General features: G+C 37.1%; 1 protein-coding gene across 1 annotated transcript in view; it reads right to left on the bottom strand.

Moving 5' to 3' along the window:
- The window catches only part of GLIS3 (GLIS family zinc finger 3), a gene marked incomplete at both ends in the record, with an annotated part of 133,012 nt that overhangs the window by 17,575 nt on the left and 100,898 nt on the right, over positions 1 to 14,539 (bottom strand). Inside the window, one exon of the mRNA XM_083351242.1 lies at positions 8,627 to 8,768. Within this exon, the coding sequence (XP_083207368.1) occupies positions 8,627 to 8,768 (142 nt within the window). The remainder of the gene's footprint in view (positions 1 to 8,626; positions 8,769 to 14,539) is intronic.

The following is a 14,539-nucleotide window of genomic DNA, read 5'->3' as shown; positions in this document are numbered from 1 at the left end:
AAATGACTTGACACATCATGACAGAAATCCAGAGGCTTAATTTGAAGAGCTGCTTAAAACATAAAGTTATAAAGTCACTATGCTAAAGTCCTATAAACTTGGTTTAAGATATGGACTGATGGAACAGTTACATGTTAAAATGGACAATCGGTTTAAATTCACATTTGGCAGAAGAAGGCTTCACTCCTAGAGTGTCTGTGGGTTAAAACTCATTATTTCAATTAGTTTTAAGGGAAAGGTTTATATAATCTAATAAAGGGATGCCAGTATCAAAATGCACAAAATGCATACCCGGCTACTAATCTCACACAAAAAGCATAAAACCTCAAGATATGTATACAAAACAGTCCTTCTTGTTTCCTATTTTTATCTTCCTTCTAGTCCTACGACCTTTCTCCAGTTAACATTTTCCATACACCTCAACGATTTCCCCATATAACCATTGCTTATTAAAGATTACTAAAGGAACAAGGCATGTTGATTGGTGGAAAATTTTAATCACTACTCCACCAAAGAGTGGTTAAAAGAATAATGAAGAATAATAGCAATGGACATGTTGACAGCATTAATATGAAGGAAGAAAATTGTTCTTTATGTTTTCCCAAAAACTCATGGGAAATTTTTCTTTTGTTCTTCGAATGTGACTGGTGCCAGTTAGGATGCTGAGACTGTTTTGATATGATTTTTTTAATGAAATAATTACTGCCACTCTTTTGGTAAAGATATATGTTTTGTAGACTTAATCTAACTAGCTTTACTATGTCATGGTGAAGGACCATAAATTGATGCACTGAACTGCTGGAACAAGCCAAACGTTCATCTAGAGTCCAACATTGTGTTTCCAATAACAGCCAGCTAAAACGTATGAGGTCAAATTTCCTCCTTTGTAATTTATCTCCTAGCAACTAGCATTATAGGCAAGCTGATGCTGAACTGGGTGGGTGGGTTGCCCGATTTTTGTCACCATTATTAATATTAATCAATAAGGAGATCTGGAACACATGTTTGCTTTGTGCATTCAGTTGCATCAGCCTCCAGAATAGTCTGTTTCACTCTAGAACAGAATACCGTATTTTCCGGCATATAAGACGACTGGGCGTATAAGACGACTGGGCGTATAAGACGACCCCCGACTTTTGAGAAGATTTTCATGGGTTAAAAAGTCATCTTATACACCAGAAACCCTATACCATTTCAGATAAATGACTGTCCAGTCTCTTCTTAAAAACTTGCAGTGCTGGAGCATTCACCACTTCTGGAGGCAGGTTGTTCCACTGGTTAATTGTCCTCACTGTCAGGAAGTTTGCCAGGTTGCTTCTCTCTTTGGTTAGTTTCCATCCGTTGCTTCTTGTCCAGCCTTGTGGTGCTTTGGAGAATAGCTTGACTCCCTCTTCTTTGGGGCAGCCCCTGAGATATTGGAACACTGCTATGTGGACTTCAACTCCCAGAATTCCTGGCTGGCTCAGGAATTCTGGGAGTTGAAGTCCACGATCCATAAAAGAACCAAAGTTCCCTACCCCTTGACTAGACATACCAATTCCAGCAACTGTTCTTTGTATGTTTTATCCTCCGGCTAAATCTGGCTGCAACACAAGCCCGATTCAGCCCCGTCTGATGCAGATGGTACAAAGCCGCCCTTCTGAAGCCCAAAGGGGCTTTTCCTTCCACCCACCCTTTGGAATACACGCAAGAGCTGCGTTCACACGACACGCTTTTCCAGGCCAGACTCTGCAAACGGCACGCCAGAAGCCGCAACCACCGCGGGAACTCCGAGTCCCTGCCTTTTGGCAGCCTGCACGGCCGAGTGCGATCCGGCTTTGAGAGCGCATTTGCAGACGGAGCAGCCACCACGTCTGGAGCCAAGCCAAGCCCCGCCCGGGAGGCGGCCGGCTAGGTGGGCTCGGAAGACGCGCTGGAGAGCTGGGCTTGGGGCGGCCATGCCGAGGCCGGCTGGTGAGGGCCGCTGCGTGGTCTGCGGGCGAGAGAGGCGCCAGGCCAAGTACTGCTGTCCGGGCTGCCGGGAGAGATAGTGGGTAGCAGGGCACGCTCTGCTTATGCTCAGATGCCGCTTGGGCGAGGGGCTTCCTGCCACTCCCGGGGTCTGGTATTTGCAAGGGAGAGGGGAAGGGGCTTAGAGGCTCTTAGGGGTGGGAAGGGAGGGTCACGTTGGGGGGGGGACTGGACTAAGGAGCCTGAAGTTGCTTTGCAAGAATGGGGGCGCTCGATTGATTTATGTACCGATATTTTCTGGCGTATAAGACGACTGGGCGTATAAGAAGACCCCTGACTTTTGAGAAGATTTTCATGGGTTAAAAAGTCATCTTATACGCCAGAAAATACGGTAGTCTATTAAGTTTTGAATTTCTTTTACCTACTCTACCAGCCTATCAGCGTTTCATGGCTCCTGTGCATACTTTCTTAAAGATTTACTTCTAAAAGAACCTTCACAGTTTTAGAGTTCCCTGAAACTACAAGTACAGTACTATTATTCGGGTGTGGGTTATGTACAGTTTATCTTGAACCCCCCCCAAATTACCCGCCCCCCCAGGTTACATGAAAACCCCCAACAGAAAATTCCCTAAGGTGAGAAGAAATCCCCATGGGAAAATACCCGTTTTTCCATTATTTTTGAACTGTTCATTGCTGACCCTGGGTAATGCTTATTGCCGGAGAGACCTTGTCTCCATTCATAAGATACATTGTTTCAATGACAAATTAAGGTAGAGATACAATGTATCCAGTGACCTCAAAAACTGGGGAAAGGCAATAAACTCAAAGTGGTGGGATGGCTCAAAGCGGTGGGATCGTAAGCAGACGTTGATTGATCACAGAAAGCAAACCAGATTAAAAGGCATGAGAATATTACACCAATGCCCAAACTTCCTACATTCAAAGAGGACAGTGACAAGAATCATATGCCCTCAGGAAAATCTTTGCTAATAAGGAAAATAACTAGCAAGATATTTCCCATAGTTCGTGGGTCATAAAATATATCACATTCACATTTTCTTCACAAACATAGCACAAAGGATTCAAAGTCCTATAAAAATCTCGCTGATGTACCAGTGACTTGCCATCTGCCCCCCAAAAGAACTCCCATTATTGTTTTTGGAATAAAAAGAGAGACCTCTTTGCCAGCAACTCACCTTGCATCTGGATTGCTCACCGTTTTTTTCCTGGTTCAGAAAAAAAGGGTCCCAGGGAAATTCTCCCAACAATTATTATGTTTAAACATTTAAGGAAGGCTACTTATGCTTGAACTTCAGAAAAAAGAAAGAAAGAGGTATAGGCTTGGTGTTCTATGAACTGTGTGAAGAAATATATTGTTTTATCTAGTCTTCATTTATTTCTGATTTCCTTTTGGATGTGACTAAGTTCCTTCAATGGGATTGAAAGAGTGATATGGGCAGAAGAGATTTAACAAGACTTTTCCCCCTTGGTGGATGAGTGGGGTATTCTGAGTTAGATTTTTTTAGATTTTAGATTTTATTAGATTTATATACCGCCCTTTTCCCGTAGGACTCAGGGCGGTTTACAAGGTGTTTAAAATATCAATACAAAAATTAAAAAAACAATTAAAAATGATTAAATTCAGTCCCTGAAATAGAAATATAAAAACCCCAATTAAAACTCTCAGCCTGGGCCGGAAAGCTCAAAGAGCCAGGTCTTCAGGTCCCGGCAAAATGAGCGAAGGTTGGGGGCAGTCCTAAGCTCCATGGGCAGCTGGTTCCAAAGGGCAGGCGCACCCACAGAGAAGCCCCTCCCCCTGGGTGTTATCCACTGGCAGTCTTTTACCGGCGGCACCCTGAGAAGGCCCTCCCTGTGGGAGCGCACAGGACAAAGGGAACTTGATGCCGGCAGCAGGTGTTCCCTCAAATATGCCGGACCCAAGCCATTTAGGGCTTTATAGGTCATCACCAGCACCTTGAATCTCACCCGGTTACAAGGGAAAGAAATACACAGTGGGTGTCAATAGGATATTTACTAAAGTGTAAATGCTACTTTTGCAGCACAAGGAAGAGGGGGTCTGTACCTGAAGGAGAAGGAAAAAGGAAGAGGGAAATGAATCTGAAATCTCTCCATTTTTCCTGCCTACTGCATGCATAAACACATGTGTGCATACATACACACAGAGCTATTGTTTGAAAACAAGTAAATTTTTGGCAACTGAAGATACCATCTAAATGTACATCTAAATCTCTAAATGTACATCCACACATCTACACATGGTGTGTAGATATGTATGCATATTTGTGAATGTGTGTTAGGGAAAGAGAGAATTGAGACAGAGACGGAATAATAATTGGGTATCAAAGTTTTCTTAGAAAATGAAAAGGATGGGGCCATTTTTTGGGAAAGAGGATTGAAAGGGCAGAGAAAAGTACTGGCTTCTAACTAATTGGTTCCCCATGACAGCCATTTTCTGCCCATTTTGAAAATGGTGGATATATTTAAGACTTATATTAAATTGCATTTTCATATTTTGGGTTTCAAATTTTCAGCTTTTACAATAATGGTACCGTGCTTTCTTATGTAGAGTGAAAACCTAGAATGGAACACAATACCTTCTCCTATTTACTAGAAAAGGAAAGCAGCCATTTGGACCAAAATTAAAAATAAAATAAAATATTTAAACAGAATCTCAGAATCCATAGCTCTTTAGCTAATTACATAGATATACATAACCTAAAAGATTCATATTTATAAATATGAACTTCCTAGTGATTTTGATGGTGCTAATTCTCATTGGGTAACTCTTAAGACTGCTTACTTTTACTTATTTACTTTGACATAAACCCAGTTAATAGGACTTATTTCTGACCAGATGTCTGTAGTATAAGGTTGTTAACTGCTTAAACAACAACTTCGTAGGTTGATTAACTCAAGATCTTTAAAAAATCCATAATTAAAGTATGCAATACTACTCATTTTGCAATTAAAGGAGTTTTCACCACTAGGGTAAGCAGCTAACAAAGGGAAAATGTATTTTGCTTATATTGTGGGAAATAAAAGATTTAAAATATCCTGTCATAAATAAATACAAATATTGACAGTCATCTCTATTTCATTTTTTAGAGGACAAAACACAAATTTTAATGAGAATCTGTCTTCTCAATTAGGAAAGAGGCAGCTCTTTGGCAGGGGAAAGATCTGATGCCAAGACCTTCACTTTTAGCCAGACAGATTTTAATCCATAGCTCACATTTATTGCTTTGGGGATTTCACTGGCTCTTAATCACAAAAGCAATAAGAGTTTCCAATATGTTCATCTTCCTCTCTTAATCAATTGTTCCAGCTGCCAATCACTAAAAATATCTGTAAGCAAATTTAAATGGCATAAGTAAGCCAACAAAACAGCGATGGCCTCTTGGAAAGACTGATGGGTCTACATCGTGAATTTTACCTTTCCTTGGACATCTCTGCCATGTATATTGTTTCATAGCATGTTCATCATAATTGTAAAGTATAATACCAGCCTGTTAGAATATTGCTTTTCCTTCTCAAAAATTAACTCTGAAAATAACCGCAAGAATTGTAGATTAAAATTAATTTAAAAAACCCAAATATAATCAATATTCTATCAATAAATCTTTCCCTTTAGATCAAAGTTCTGGGATTTTTTTTGTTTTTGTAATTAATAGGTTGGAAAGCATGAAAAAAACTGAAAAGCCTTAATTTAGATTAATTTCTGATCCCTTGTGGATCAAATGGACAAGGCACATTTTACATGTATTAATTTCTCTTTTACATTGGAGTGTTCATTATCTTTACTAAATCTGGGCCAACTGCAAAGGAATAAAGATCCTTTGATATGTTTTCTACATACAAAAGAAGCAATTTGTGCAGACACAATTTTCCGACTTTACAGAGACAGCTCCAGGAGTGGGGAGATAACCACATGTGAATTGTGTTGTTGTGACGCAAACTCCCCTCTTACATTATTTGTGCGCATCATTGTGCCAGCTGTTTTAGCATCACTGGAGCTAGCTGCAGATGGCTGTGCACTGCTGTTCAACAATCAAGTTGTTCCATAGACATAAGATGCAACATATCCTATGCATATATTTTTAATATTACATCTTCTGTACAGGCAGTTTTCAACTTATATCCATTTGTTTAGTGAACTTTCAGTGTTACAACGGCACTAAAAAGTGACTTATGACTGTTTTATCACACTTATGTCACTGCAGCATCCCCACGACTATGTGATCAAAATCTGGTCACTGGACAACTGGCATGTATTTGTGATGGTTGCAGTATGCTGGGATCATGTAATTATCTTTTGCAATGGGAAAGCCAAATTCTTAACTTAACAACTGTTCTTATTCACTTAACAATTGTGGCAAGAAATAAAGAAACATCGGAGAAGGATTCACACTTTGATACAGAAAAACCCTTAAAGTAAAAATAAACATGAAGCCAGAAACTTTTCTTTTGGGTTTAATGGAAAAAGACTTGGGGGGAAAAAGGAACTTTGATCCTGTATATGTTGACAGCTGCAAGACTAACTACTGTATGCACAAAACTGGAAGGACATTTCAGTTCCCACTATGGATGAATGGCTACGGAAGCTGATGGAGCTGGCAGAGATGGCTAAACTTGACTGTTTTGATTAAAGAAAGGAATACAAGTACCTTCGTTTCTACATGGAGACTGCTTCTGGAATTTGTGTTTGAGGTGGGGAAAAAATGAAACTTGCGATTCATTGATTAGAATGATTTGTTGTTACAGAAATGGCTAGTTTTTACTATTGTGAAAAATAAAAAGATGAGGTTCGACATTAATGCTTTATTCTACTGCAACAGGGGAAGTCGGAAGTCAATCTCTCTTTTTTTTCTTTTTCCTCCCTTTCCCCTCCCCATTGTGTCCTACTATTCGCTTTGTAGTTTGTATTTTACTTCACAACTTAATAAAACGTTAAAAAAAAAGAAAACCAATTGTGGCGAGAAAGATCATAAAATGGGGCAAAAATTCACTTAACAACTGTGTTGTTCAGCAATGGAAATTTTGGGCTCATTTATGGTCGTAAGTCAAAGAGGTGTTCAAAAAAGGTAAGATCAAAATCTCCCAAACCATGCGGCTAGATCCTCAAGGGCAATATCACTTTTACACCCAACACCCAACTATTTGATTTAAAAGATGTGTTATTTCTCCTTCTTAATTTTATCGTATAATTAATGCAAATTCATATATAACACAATACACCTAAAGAATGTCATGGAAAGATACAGTAATACCTTTCGTTAAGAAAGAAAAGCATGATATTCATAGATTTTTCTATTTTTGAAAGATTTGCATGAAAAATAATTGTGCCGCCTGTTTCTAATTCTTTTAATAATCTTCTATTTTCATGTTATGGCACTACTTGTAATTCAGTGCTATCAAACCAATATCCTTGGACAATCTTTTCATTTCATTTCTGTTCTGTTTTCTTCCCAAGTAATTAAATGCTTCCCATAACAGCTATTTCCTTTTTTTCTTCTTTCCTTGATTCATATTGTGGGTCTTTATTTCTATATTAGGAGTTACTGAAATATCTACCTAACAAAACCTATAGCCTGATTAATCAGACAGAAGCAATATTAAAGTACAGCATTTTTTTTGTATACCATGCCGTGTAATAATGTGTAGCAATGAATACATGTCTTAGGCGGGATTCCATTGAACTAAACAGCAAAATATAATAGCTTGTATTTAAGTTATGAATTAAATTGATTGTTCAAGGGTCCAATCAAATAAACTCCTAGTGCTACCAATCAAGAAGCATTATGTAGGAAGTGCAAATTTCCCCTCATAATAGGTTTATTTAGGGGGGGAAAAACTGGAAGAAAATATGGGCAGATAGGAAGAGTTAAAAATGGAAAACAATGTTTCCTGGCTTCCCTGACTATTTCATTAATTACATGGTGTAATTAAGCAATAAATGCTTTACTTGAAATCATCCTCAAAAGCATGTGAATAAAATATAATGATTTTATTGTGGAGCAGTAATTATTGAGAATATTTTGTCAATATTCTCAATATTTTATATTCCAGGATAAAATTGTTTTAAAATAACAGCTTTAAAAAAAATTCTCAAAAACAAAACAGGGTGACAGTGTACAAATCACATAAAATTTGAAGCAAATCCATTCAATAATATTACTAGGTTTTTTTAAAAAAAGTATGAGATATTTCATAAAGATTCTGTATTTTGCTACAAACCTAATCTACCACAGATATTGTTGTTTATCAAGCGTATACCCAGTGAAATTTTGTAAAGATTTAGGGGGTCCATCAAGCTATAGTTAAGCATTTTGAGGAAATGATTAGCTGGGCTGAAACAGCAACTTTTTACATTAGGCTTGCAGCAATAGATGCTTGACACATCCTTTCATGCCCACAATTTACACTTTTTTTCTGGAAGAAGAGCTGAGAAGGGATTTTTCAAGTAATGTGGTCACATTTCTTTGAATTATTTTGTCTATTACCGTATTTCCATGTATTATTTTTAAAACTCAGCAACAACAAAGAAACACAATTACACCATATCTGATGTCATTTTGGAAAATTTATTTTTGTTTACTTATTTTTCTTGAGCATTATTTATATTAATAAATAAACATAAAATCAAAGAATACGATACCTGAGTAAAGGTCATGGACATGTCCCGGTGATTGTTGGACAGTGCTGGCAGAAACATCATGGGGAGGTGAAGGTACCTGAATAGCCTGGATAGTCAGGCAATCATTGAGAATGTCTTGATCAAGTTCTGTAGTGGAACGCAACTGAAAGCAAAACAGAAGGATCACAAGATGGCCTGCTAATATCTTTTTAAAACTGATTTATTTCCAGAGCTGCACCCAAGGGGAAGAGAGGCCAGAACTATCATAGTGTCATGCCTTAAGACTTATAGATACTAAGGATTCCCCTTTTACAACCAACAATACAGAGTCCAAATCTTGAAACTGATTATCATACATACTAAAAGACCAAGAAAAAAAGGGGTGGGATATAATAACATCTACTCTTAAAACTATTCTAATTTTGAGAAATCAGGGTTTGTATTGTGTATTGTGACCAAATAACAGTGGCTAGTTGCCAGCTGTCAGTTCAGTTTATGCTAACCTCAAATATAATTATTTGGTATTTTCTCCTATAAAGCTATATGTTATTAGGGTATACCTTCCCTAGAACTTTCTATAATTCTGGAGAATAAGCAAAGCAAAACAGCATTATTAATAGTTGTTAAACTTCAAAATAATTCTTTATACTTGGGATTTTGTCTAAGATTATACTAAGTACTATTTTAAAAAAGTAAAAAGATACACAAAAATTTGTTTTTACAACATTTCTCATTTATCTCCATCCTTCATCTCAGAATGAGATGTTTCTCATACTGTAACCATGAATTCCATTTTCACCAGCTATTACCGCTTTCATGCATATGTATTTCTGAGGTCAAAGCTACATATTCTTTTTATTCACATTCCTAATCTATATTCTGCAGTTAATTTTAATTACTATGAGATATTATTCAAAAAGTGTAGCTTTTATAAAAAAAAGTTCAAGGTTATATTATTTACCCTACATATTTACTTCAACAGAGTTTTGTTTATAACTGAAGCTTACTGGCAATTTAACAATTTTATATTCCATGAAGCTGATTCTATCTTCCAGAGGCATTAGAAATATTTCGGTGAGGGAGGGAAGAGAAAGGAAGGGAAAAAAAGTACTGTGATATTTTATAGAAGCCTGATGGAGAATCCTTTAAAATCATGACCTGAACATAAAGCAGAAGATAACATACTTATTATACTGTGAAAAGAAAAAGTATTGGTTTCTTAGCATTTGAAGGACAGCCTAAACTCTAATGATAAGATTGGTTGGACACCCTAACCCAGTGACTGAATCTTCAGCTCCTCATGATCTAATGACTACAAAGGGACAATAGGGTGTAGGTAGAGAGATAAGGATTTATTCTTGTCCCTTCTTGGCTATTACTCAGCCTACTCTTCTTCTAAGAAATTGTTACTTTGAGTTCAGTTCCTTCTGTCTTTTCTTCCCAAATGCTGGTTTCAACCCTCAGTAATGCTCATATGCACACAAAGACACTTCAACCTTCAGCAAAATTATGACTGCATTCAGAAGTAATCATCAATGGAGTTATTGTCCAGATAAATGTGCAGAGTAGAGTCTATTTAATTTTTGCTTTAGGTAGGACTCTTATTTTAGGAGAATACATTCTATATCTGGAAACAAGAGCAGTTCCCAGGAACAAAGTTGCTTATCTAAGTATCCTAGAAAACAAGGCACCATCTACACTAATTTTTTTATTTTTTTCTTGACAGCTCTTCTGATTTTTATAAGCTCTTAGAACAATGAATGGAAATTCAATTCCCATCATTTTCTCATTTCAGATTTGATTGGATAATCACCCATGATTTAGTAAAGCAAGTAGATGCAATTAGAAGGGAACAACGGCCTTAAATTTCTCAATTTTCGGTTGATTATACTTGAATGGAAAAACAGCTTTAAGTTGGTGTGAAGCATGAACAAACTTCCCAACACAAAAGCTATTAAAACTTTTCTTTTCATTTTTCTTATCGCTTATCATTTATCAGAGATTTCTGTTCACCTTATCGAGACTCAAAATAATCTTTATTGTTCAGTAGAAATCAGATGCCACTAAAATATGCTTCTCAATACATTCAGCCAGGAATAAAATACTTGATATTTGTTCATTCTTGCAGATAATTTTGTTATAAAAGCATGCTAGAAGGAATCATAGTGCATTTATTACTTCGACTCCTACTTCCTATTATTGTATTATTTAAAAATTCCTTCTGAAGTCTGACATTATAGAGATAGATAAGCATTATGGAGCCAAATGAGAAGGTTTAAAAGCATCCAGGTAATGTTATTTTCTCACTGCACCATTAGGTAACAATCTATAGCAGAATCAGTGCCATAGTGTCACATAATAATAAAGAAATTGAGACTTAAATCTTTAAAGTCCATGCAATATCCAGAGATGGAAGAAGAAAATGTAAAAAATGCACCATTCCTGCTTATAAAATTTGCACTACTGGGGAAGGGATCAACAGAATACTTATTCTTAAGATGCACTTTTCATAAAAATATTGACATCACATTAAGGTTTATTCTGGTGGATGTGCTAAGTAGATAAATATCTCAAGGACACATTTCCACCCACAACCTGACTGAGCAATACCTTTAATACACCAATTTTACCCAGTTTACAATATGAGGTTTCCAAACATTATCACTTCTGGTGTCCTTCCTGGACAACTCTTAATCAGATGTGGAGGAAATAATACTATATTCATTTTCTCATATTTGTTGGATATTTGCTGCATGCATGTTCATAAATATATAATACAGAGGTTCTCCAAGCAAGTTTCATTAGTTGATAGTCTGGTCTAAGGTAACACATATACATATACTTTACAATCAAATTTTTCTAAGCATTTTGGATCACATGTTCACCTATAACTATTTTTCCATGAACAGGCATTGTCACACACAGATTTTATGAAATGAAAGTCTAAGGCCAGTCTCTACCTGCCCTCATAAGCAGACCTATAAAATCTTTTCACGATGACAGATAGCGGAAACTTTCAACATGCTACTCCTCTTTCTTTATCTTCAAGACATTTTGGCATTTTGGCCTTCAAAGATTAAATCTTAGTATATATATTTTCCTGGGCTCCAAGATCACTGCAGATGGGGACTGTAGCCAAGAAATTAAAAGACGCTTGCTCCTCGGGAGGAAAGCCATGACAAATCTAGACAGCACACTAAAAAGCAGAGACATCACCCTGTCAACAAAAGTGTGTATAGTCAAGGCTATGGTCTTCCCAGTTGCAATGTATGGCAGTGAAATTTGGACCATAAAAAAGGCTGAGCGCCAAAGAATTGAGGCCTTTTGAACTATGGTGCTGGAGAAGACTCCTGTGAGTCCCTTGGACTGCAAGGCGATCAAACCGGTCAGTCCTAGAGGAGATAAACCCTGATTGCTCTTTAGAAGGCCAGATCCTGAAGCTAAAACTCAAATACTTTGGCCACCTAATGAGAAGGAAGGACTCACTGGAGAAGAGCCTAACGCTGGGAAAGATTGAGGGCAAGAGAAGAAGGGGACGACAGAGAATGAGGTGGCTGGATGGAGTCACTGAAGCAGTAGGCGTGAGCTTAAATGGACTCCAGAAGATGGTAGAGGACAGGAAGGCCTGGAGGAATGTTGTCCATAGGGTCGCGATGGGTCGGACACGACTTCGCAGCTAACAACAACATATATCAGCGCTGCAATATATCTTCAAAATCCCTTGTCTACATTACATACGGTTATAATTTTCATAATTTAGTTCATTTGTCTATCACTATGCATATCTTCCAGTGATCTCATGTATTTTTTGTCTTTCTAATAATAAAATAAAAAGTAACTAATAAGATAATAGGTTATTAGAATATAATAAGAGATATGCTTTATAAAATCTTATCTAAATCCATAGCCACTTTAGTATAGTGGTTAAGCTGTTGGACTGGAAACTGAAAACTGAGCATTCTCTAAGGTAGAAGCTCCCAACCTTTTGGGCACCAGGGACTGGTTCCATGGAGAGAGGTTTTTCCACGGACCAGAGGGTGCATGGTTTTGTGTGCTGCCTGCATCTTGCGAATGGGGCTTTGCTTGTTTGTGTGGCCCAGTTGTTGGAATGCTGCGGCCCAGTACTGGTCCATGGACTGGGGGTTGGGGACCCCTGCTCTAAGGCATGGAATCCAGCTGGGTGACTTTGGGCCAGTCACTGTCTCTCAGGCCAACCCACCTGACAGCGTTGTTGGAACAAGAAAGTGAGAGCATTATATATGTCACCGTGGGTTGCACTAAATAGAGGCAGGGTATAAATCTAGTAACAGAAATAAGTAATGAAAAAAGGAAGCGTTCTGTCCCCATTATGAGGAAGATGCCTCATAGGGAAGTTGTCAAACAGGTTAAGAGCGCAATAGCATCCAGGAAATGAAATTCAAAGGTATTTTATGTCCTTTAATGAACATTGCATGTAGGCTAGCCATTATGACCAGGAGGCATTAAATCCTTTAAGGACATCCAGAATAATAGCCACCCTTATTCTTTTCTTTTTGAAAGTGTACAGTGCTTATTCATCATTCACAGTCACTAAATGACTAATAACATGACATTCTTTTTTATGTGCTGAAATCACAAATATTTTTTCTCAGAGGAAAAAGCTTTAGCACCCGCTCAGCATTTATTCCATTTCTATAGCATTTTTTTCACAGCCATTAAACAGTATTGTTACTGTATGCACTAATTTATATACTGTAAGGGAATATACTGGCAGTTATATTTTTGTTCTCTTTCCATTAAATCCCCACATGAAGTTTGTTTGTTCATAATCTGCATACAGAGTAGACATTTTCATTGAGATATCTATCAGCAAGATGTCCTTCCTGCTGAGTTATTTATTATCAGTTTACTGTATATTCAAAGTCATACTTATTTTGCCACATAAGCATCACTTTATACTAACTTACAATGCAGCATGTTTGTATTTTAACATTCTTCCACGCTGGATAAATATTTTGAGGTTCTTCTCTGTCCCTTTCTTATTCATCCTAAATAATTTAAGGTCATCAGCAAACCTGGGCATCTCACTGTGAATTATCTATTATTTATTATATTTATTATTAATTATATATATTATCCATTTTTCTAGGTCAGGTTGCATTTGGTTGCTAATTACTATAAGACGTACTGAGTTTTTTTAACTTGTAATCCTTTGCTTTGGGAAATCAACTAAGATAACCTACTTTGGTTCTATGTAATTAACATGGCCGTCACACAATAAAGAAGCATCAACATGATTCTAAATCTAAGATTCATTTCTGCACAAGACTGGGTAGCTTTCAGCAGAGTAGCATATATCAAGAAATATCTTGAGTCTACAGTATCATAAAGGAATAAACTACTGTATATTAATAATTATTGATGACAATAGTAGTTCAAACAGATCACTGGAGACACTACCACAATTTATTTAGCCTACCTGTATTACAAATTCAATAGCCTTGGAGTTGCAATAATTCCAATTACTCTTGTAATATTAGTGAGAAAAAGATAGAGGGGAGAAGGCTAATCCTCTGATCATTGACAACATTTGTTTTGTTGTTTTTGATTCAGGAGAATCAAAAGAACTGGTTGATTTTGGTCTGACGTTTTGCATCAAATAGCATGATTACATTCCTTAAAGTCCTTCCCCCCCATCACTAATCCTCTTCTGCCAGCATCCTTGTCCTTTGCTCCACACTTTCTGATTTATATTCCATTTTGAGAACAGGAAGTAAGGAGATTAAAGTTGAGGATTAAAACACTTACTCTTTACAACATTTTTGTGAAGAATGCTTTCTTAGTTGCCATGGGCACTACTCAGTGACCCTTAGCCTCCAAATGCAATTCCTTTTGCATTAATGAAATATTTTGATTGAATGCCATAGAAAACAGATGAGTGGAAATTATTTCTTT

This window comes from Vipera ursinii (assembly GCF_947247035.1).
Source record: "Vipera ursinii genome assembly, chromosome: 2".
Lineage (NCBI taxonomy): Eukaryota > Metazoa > Chordata > Lepidosauria > Squamata > Viperidae > Vipera > Vipera ursinii.
The sequence above is the reverse complement of the archived record's forward strand: the minus strand, read 5'-3'. Positions and strand labels throughout refer to the sequence as shown.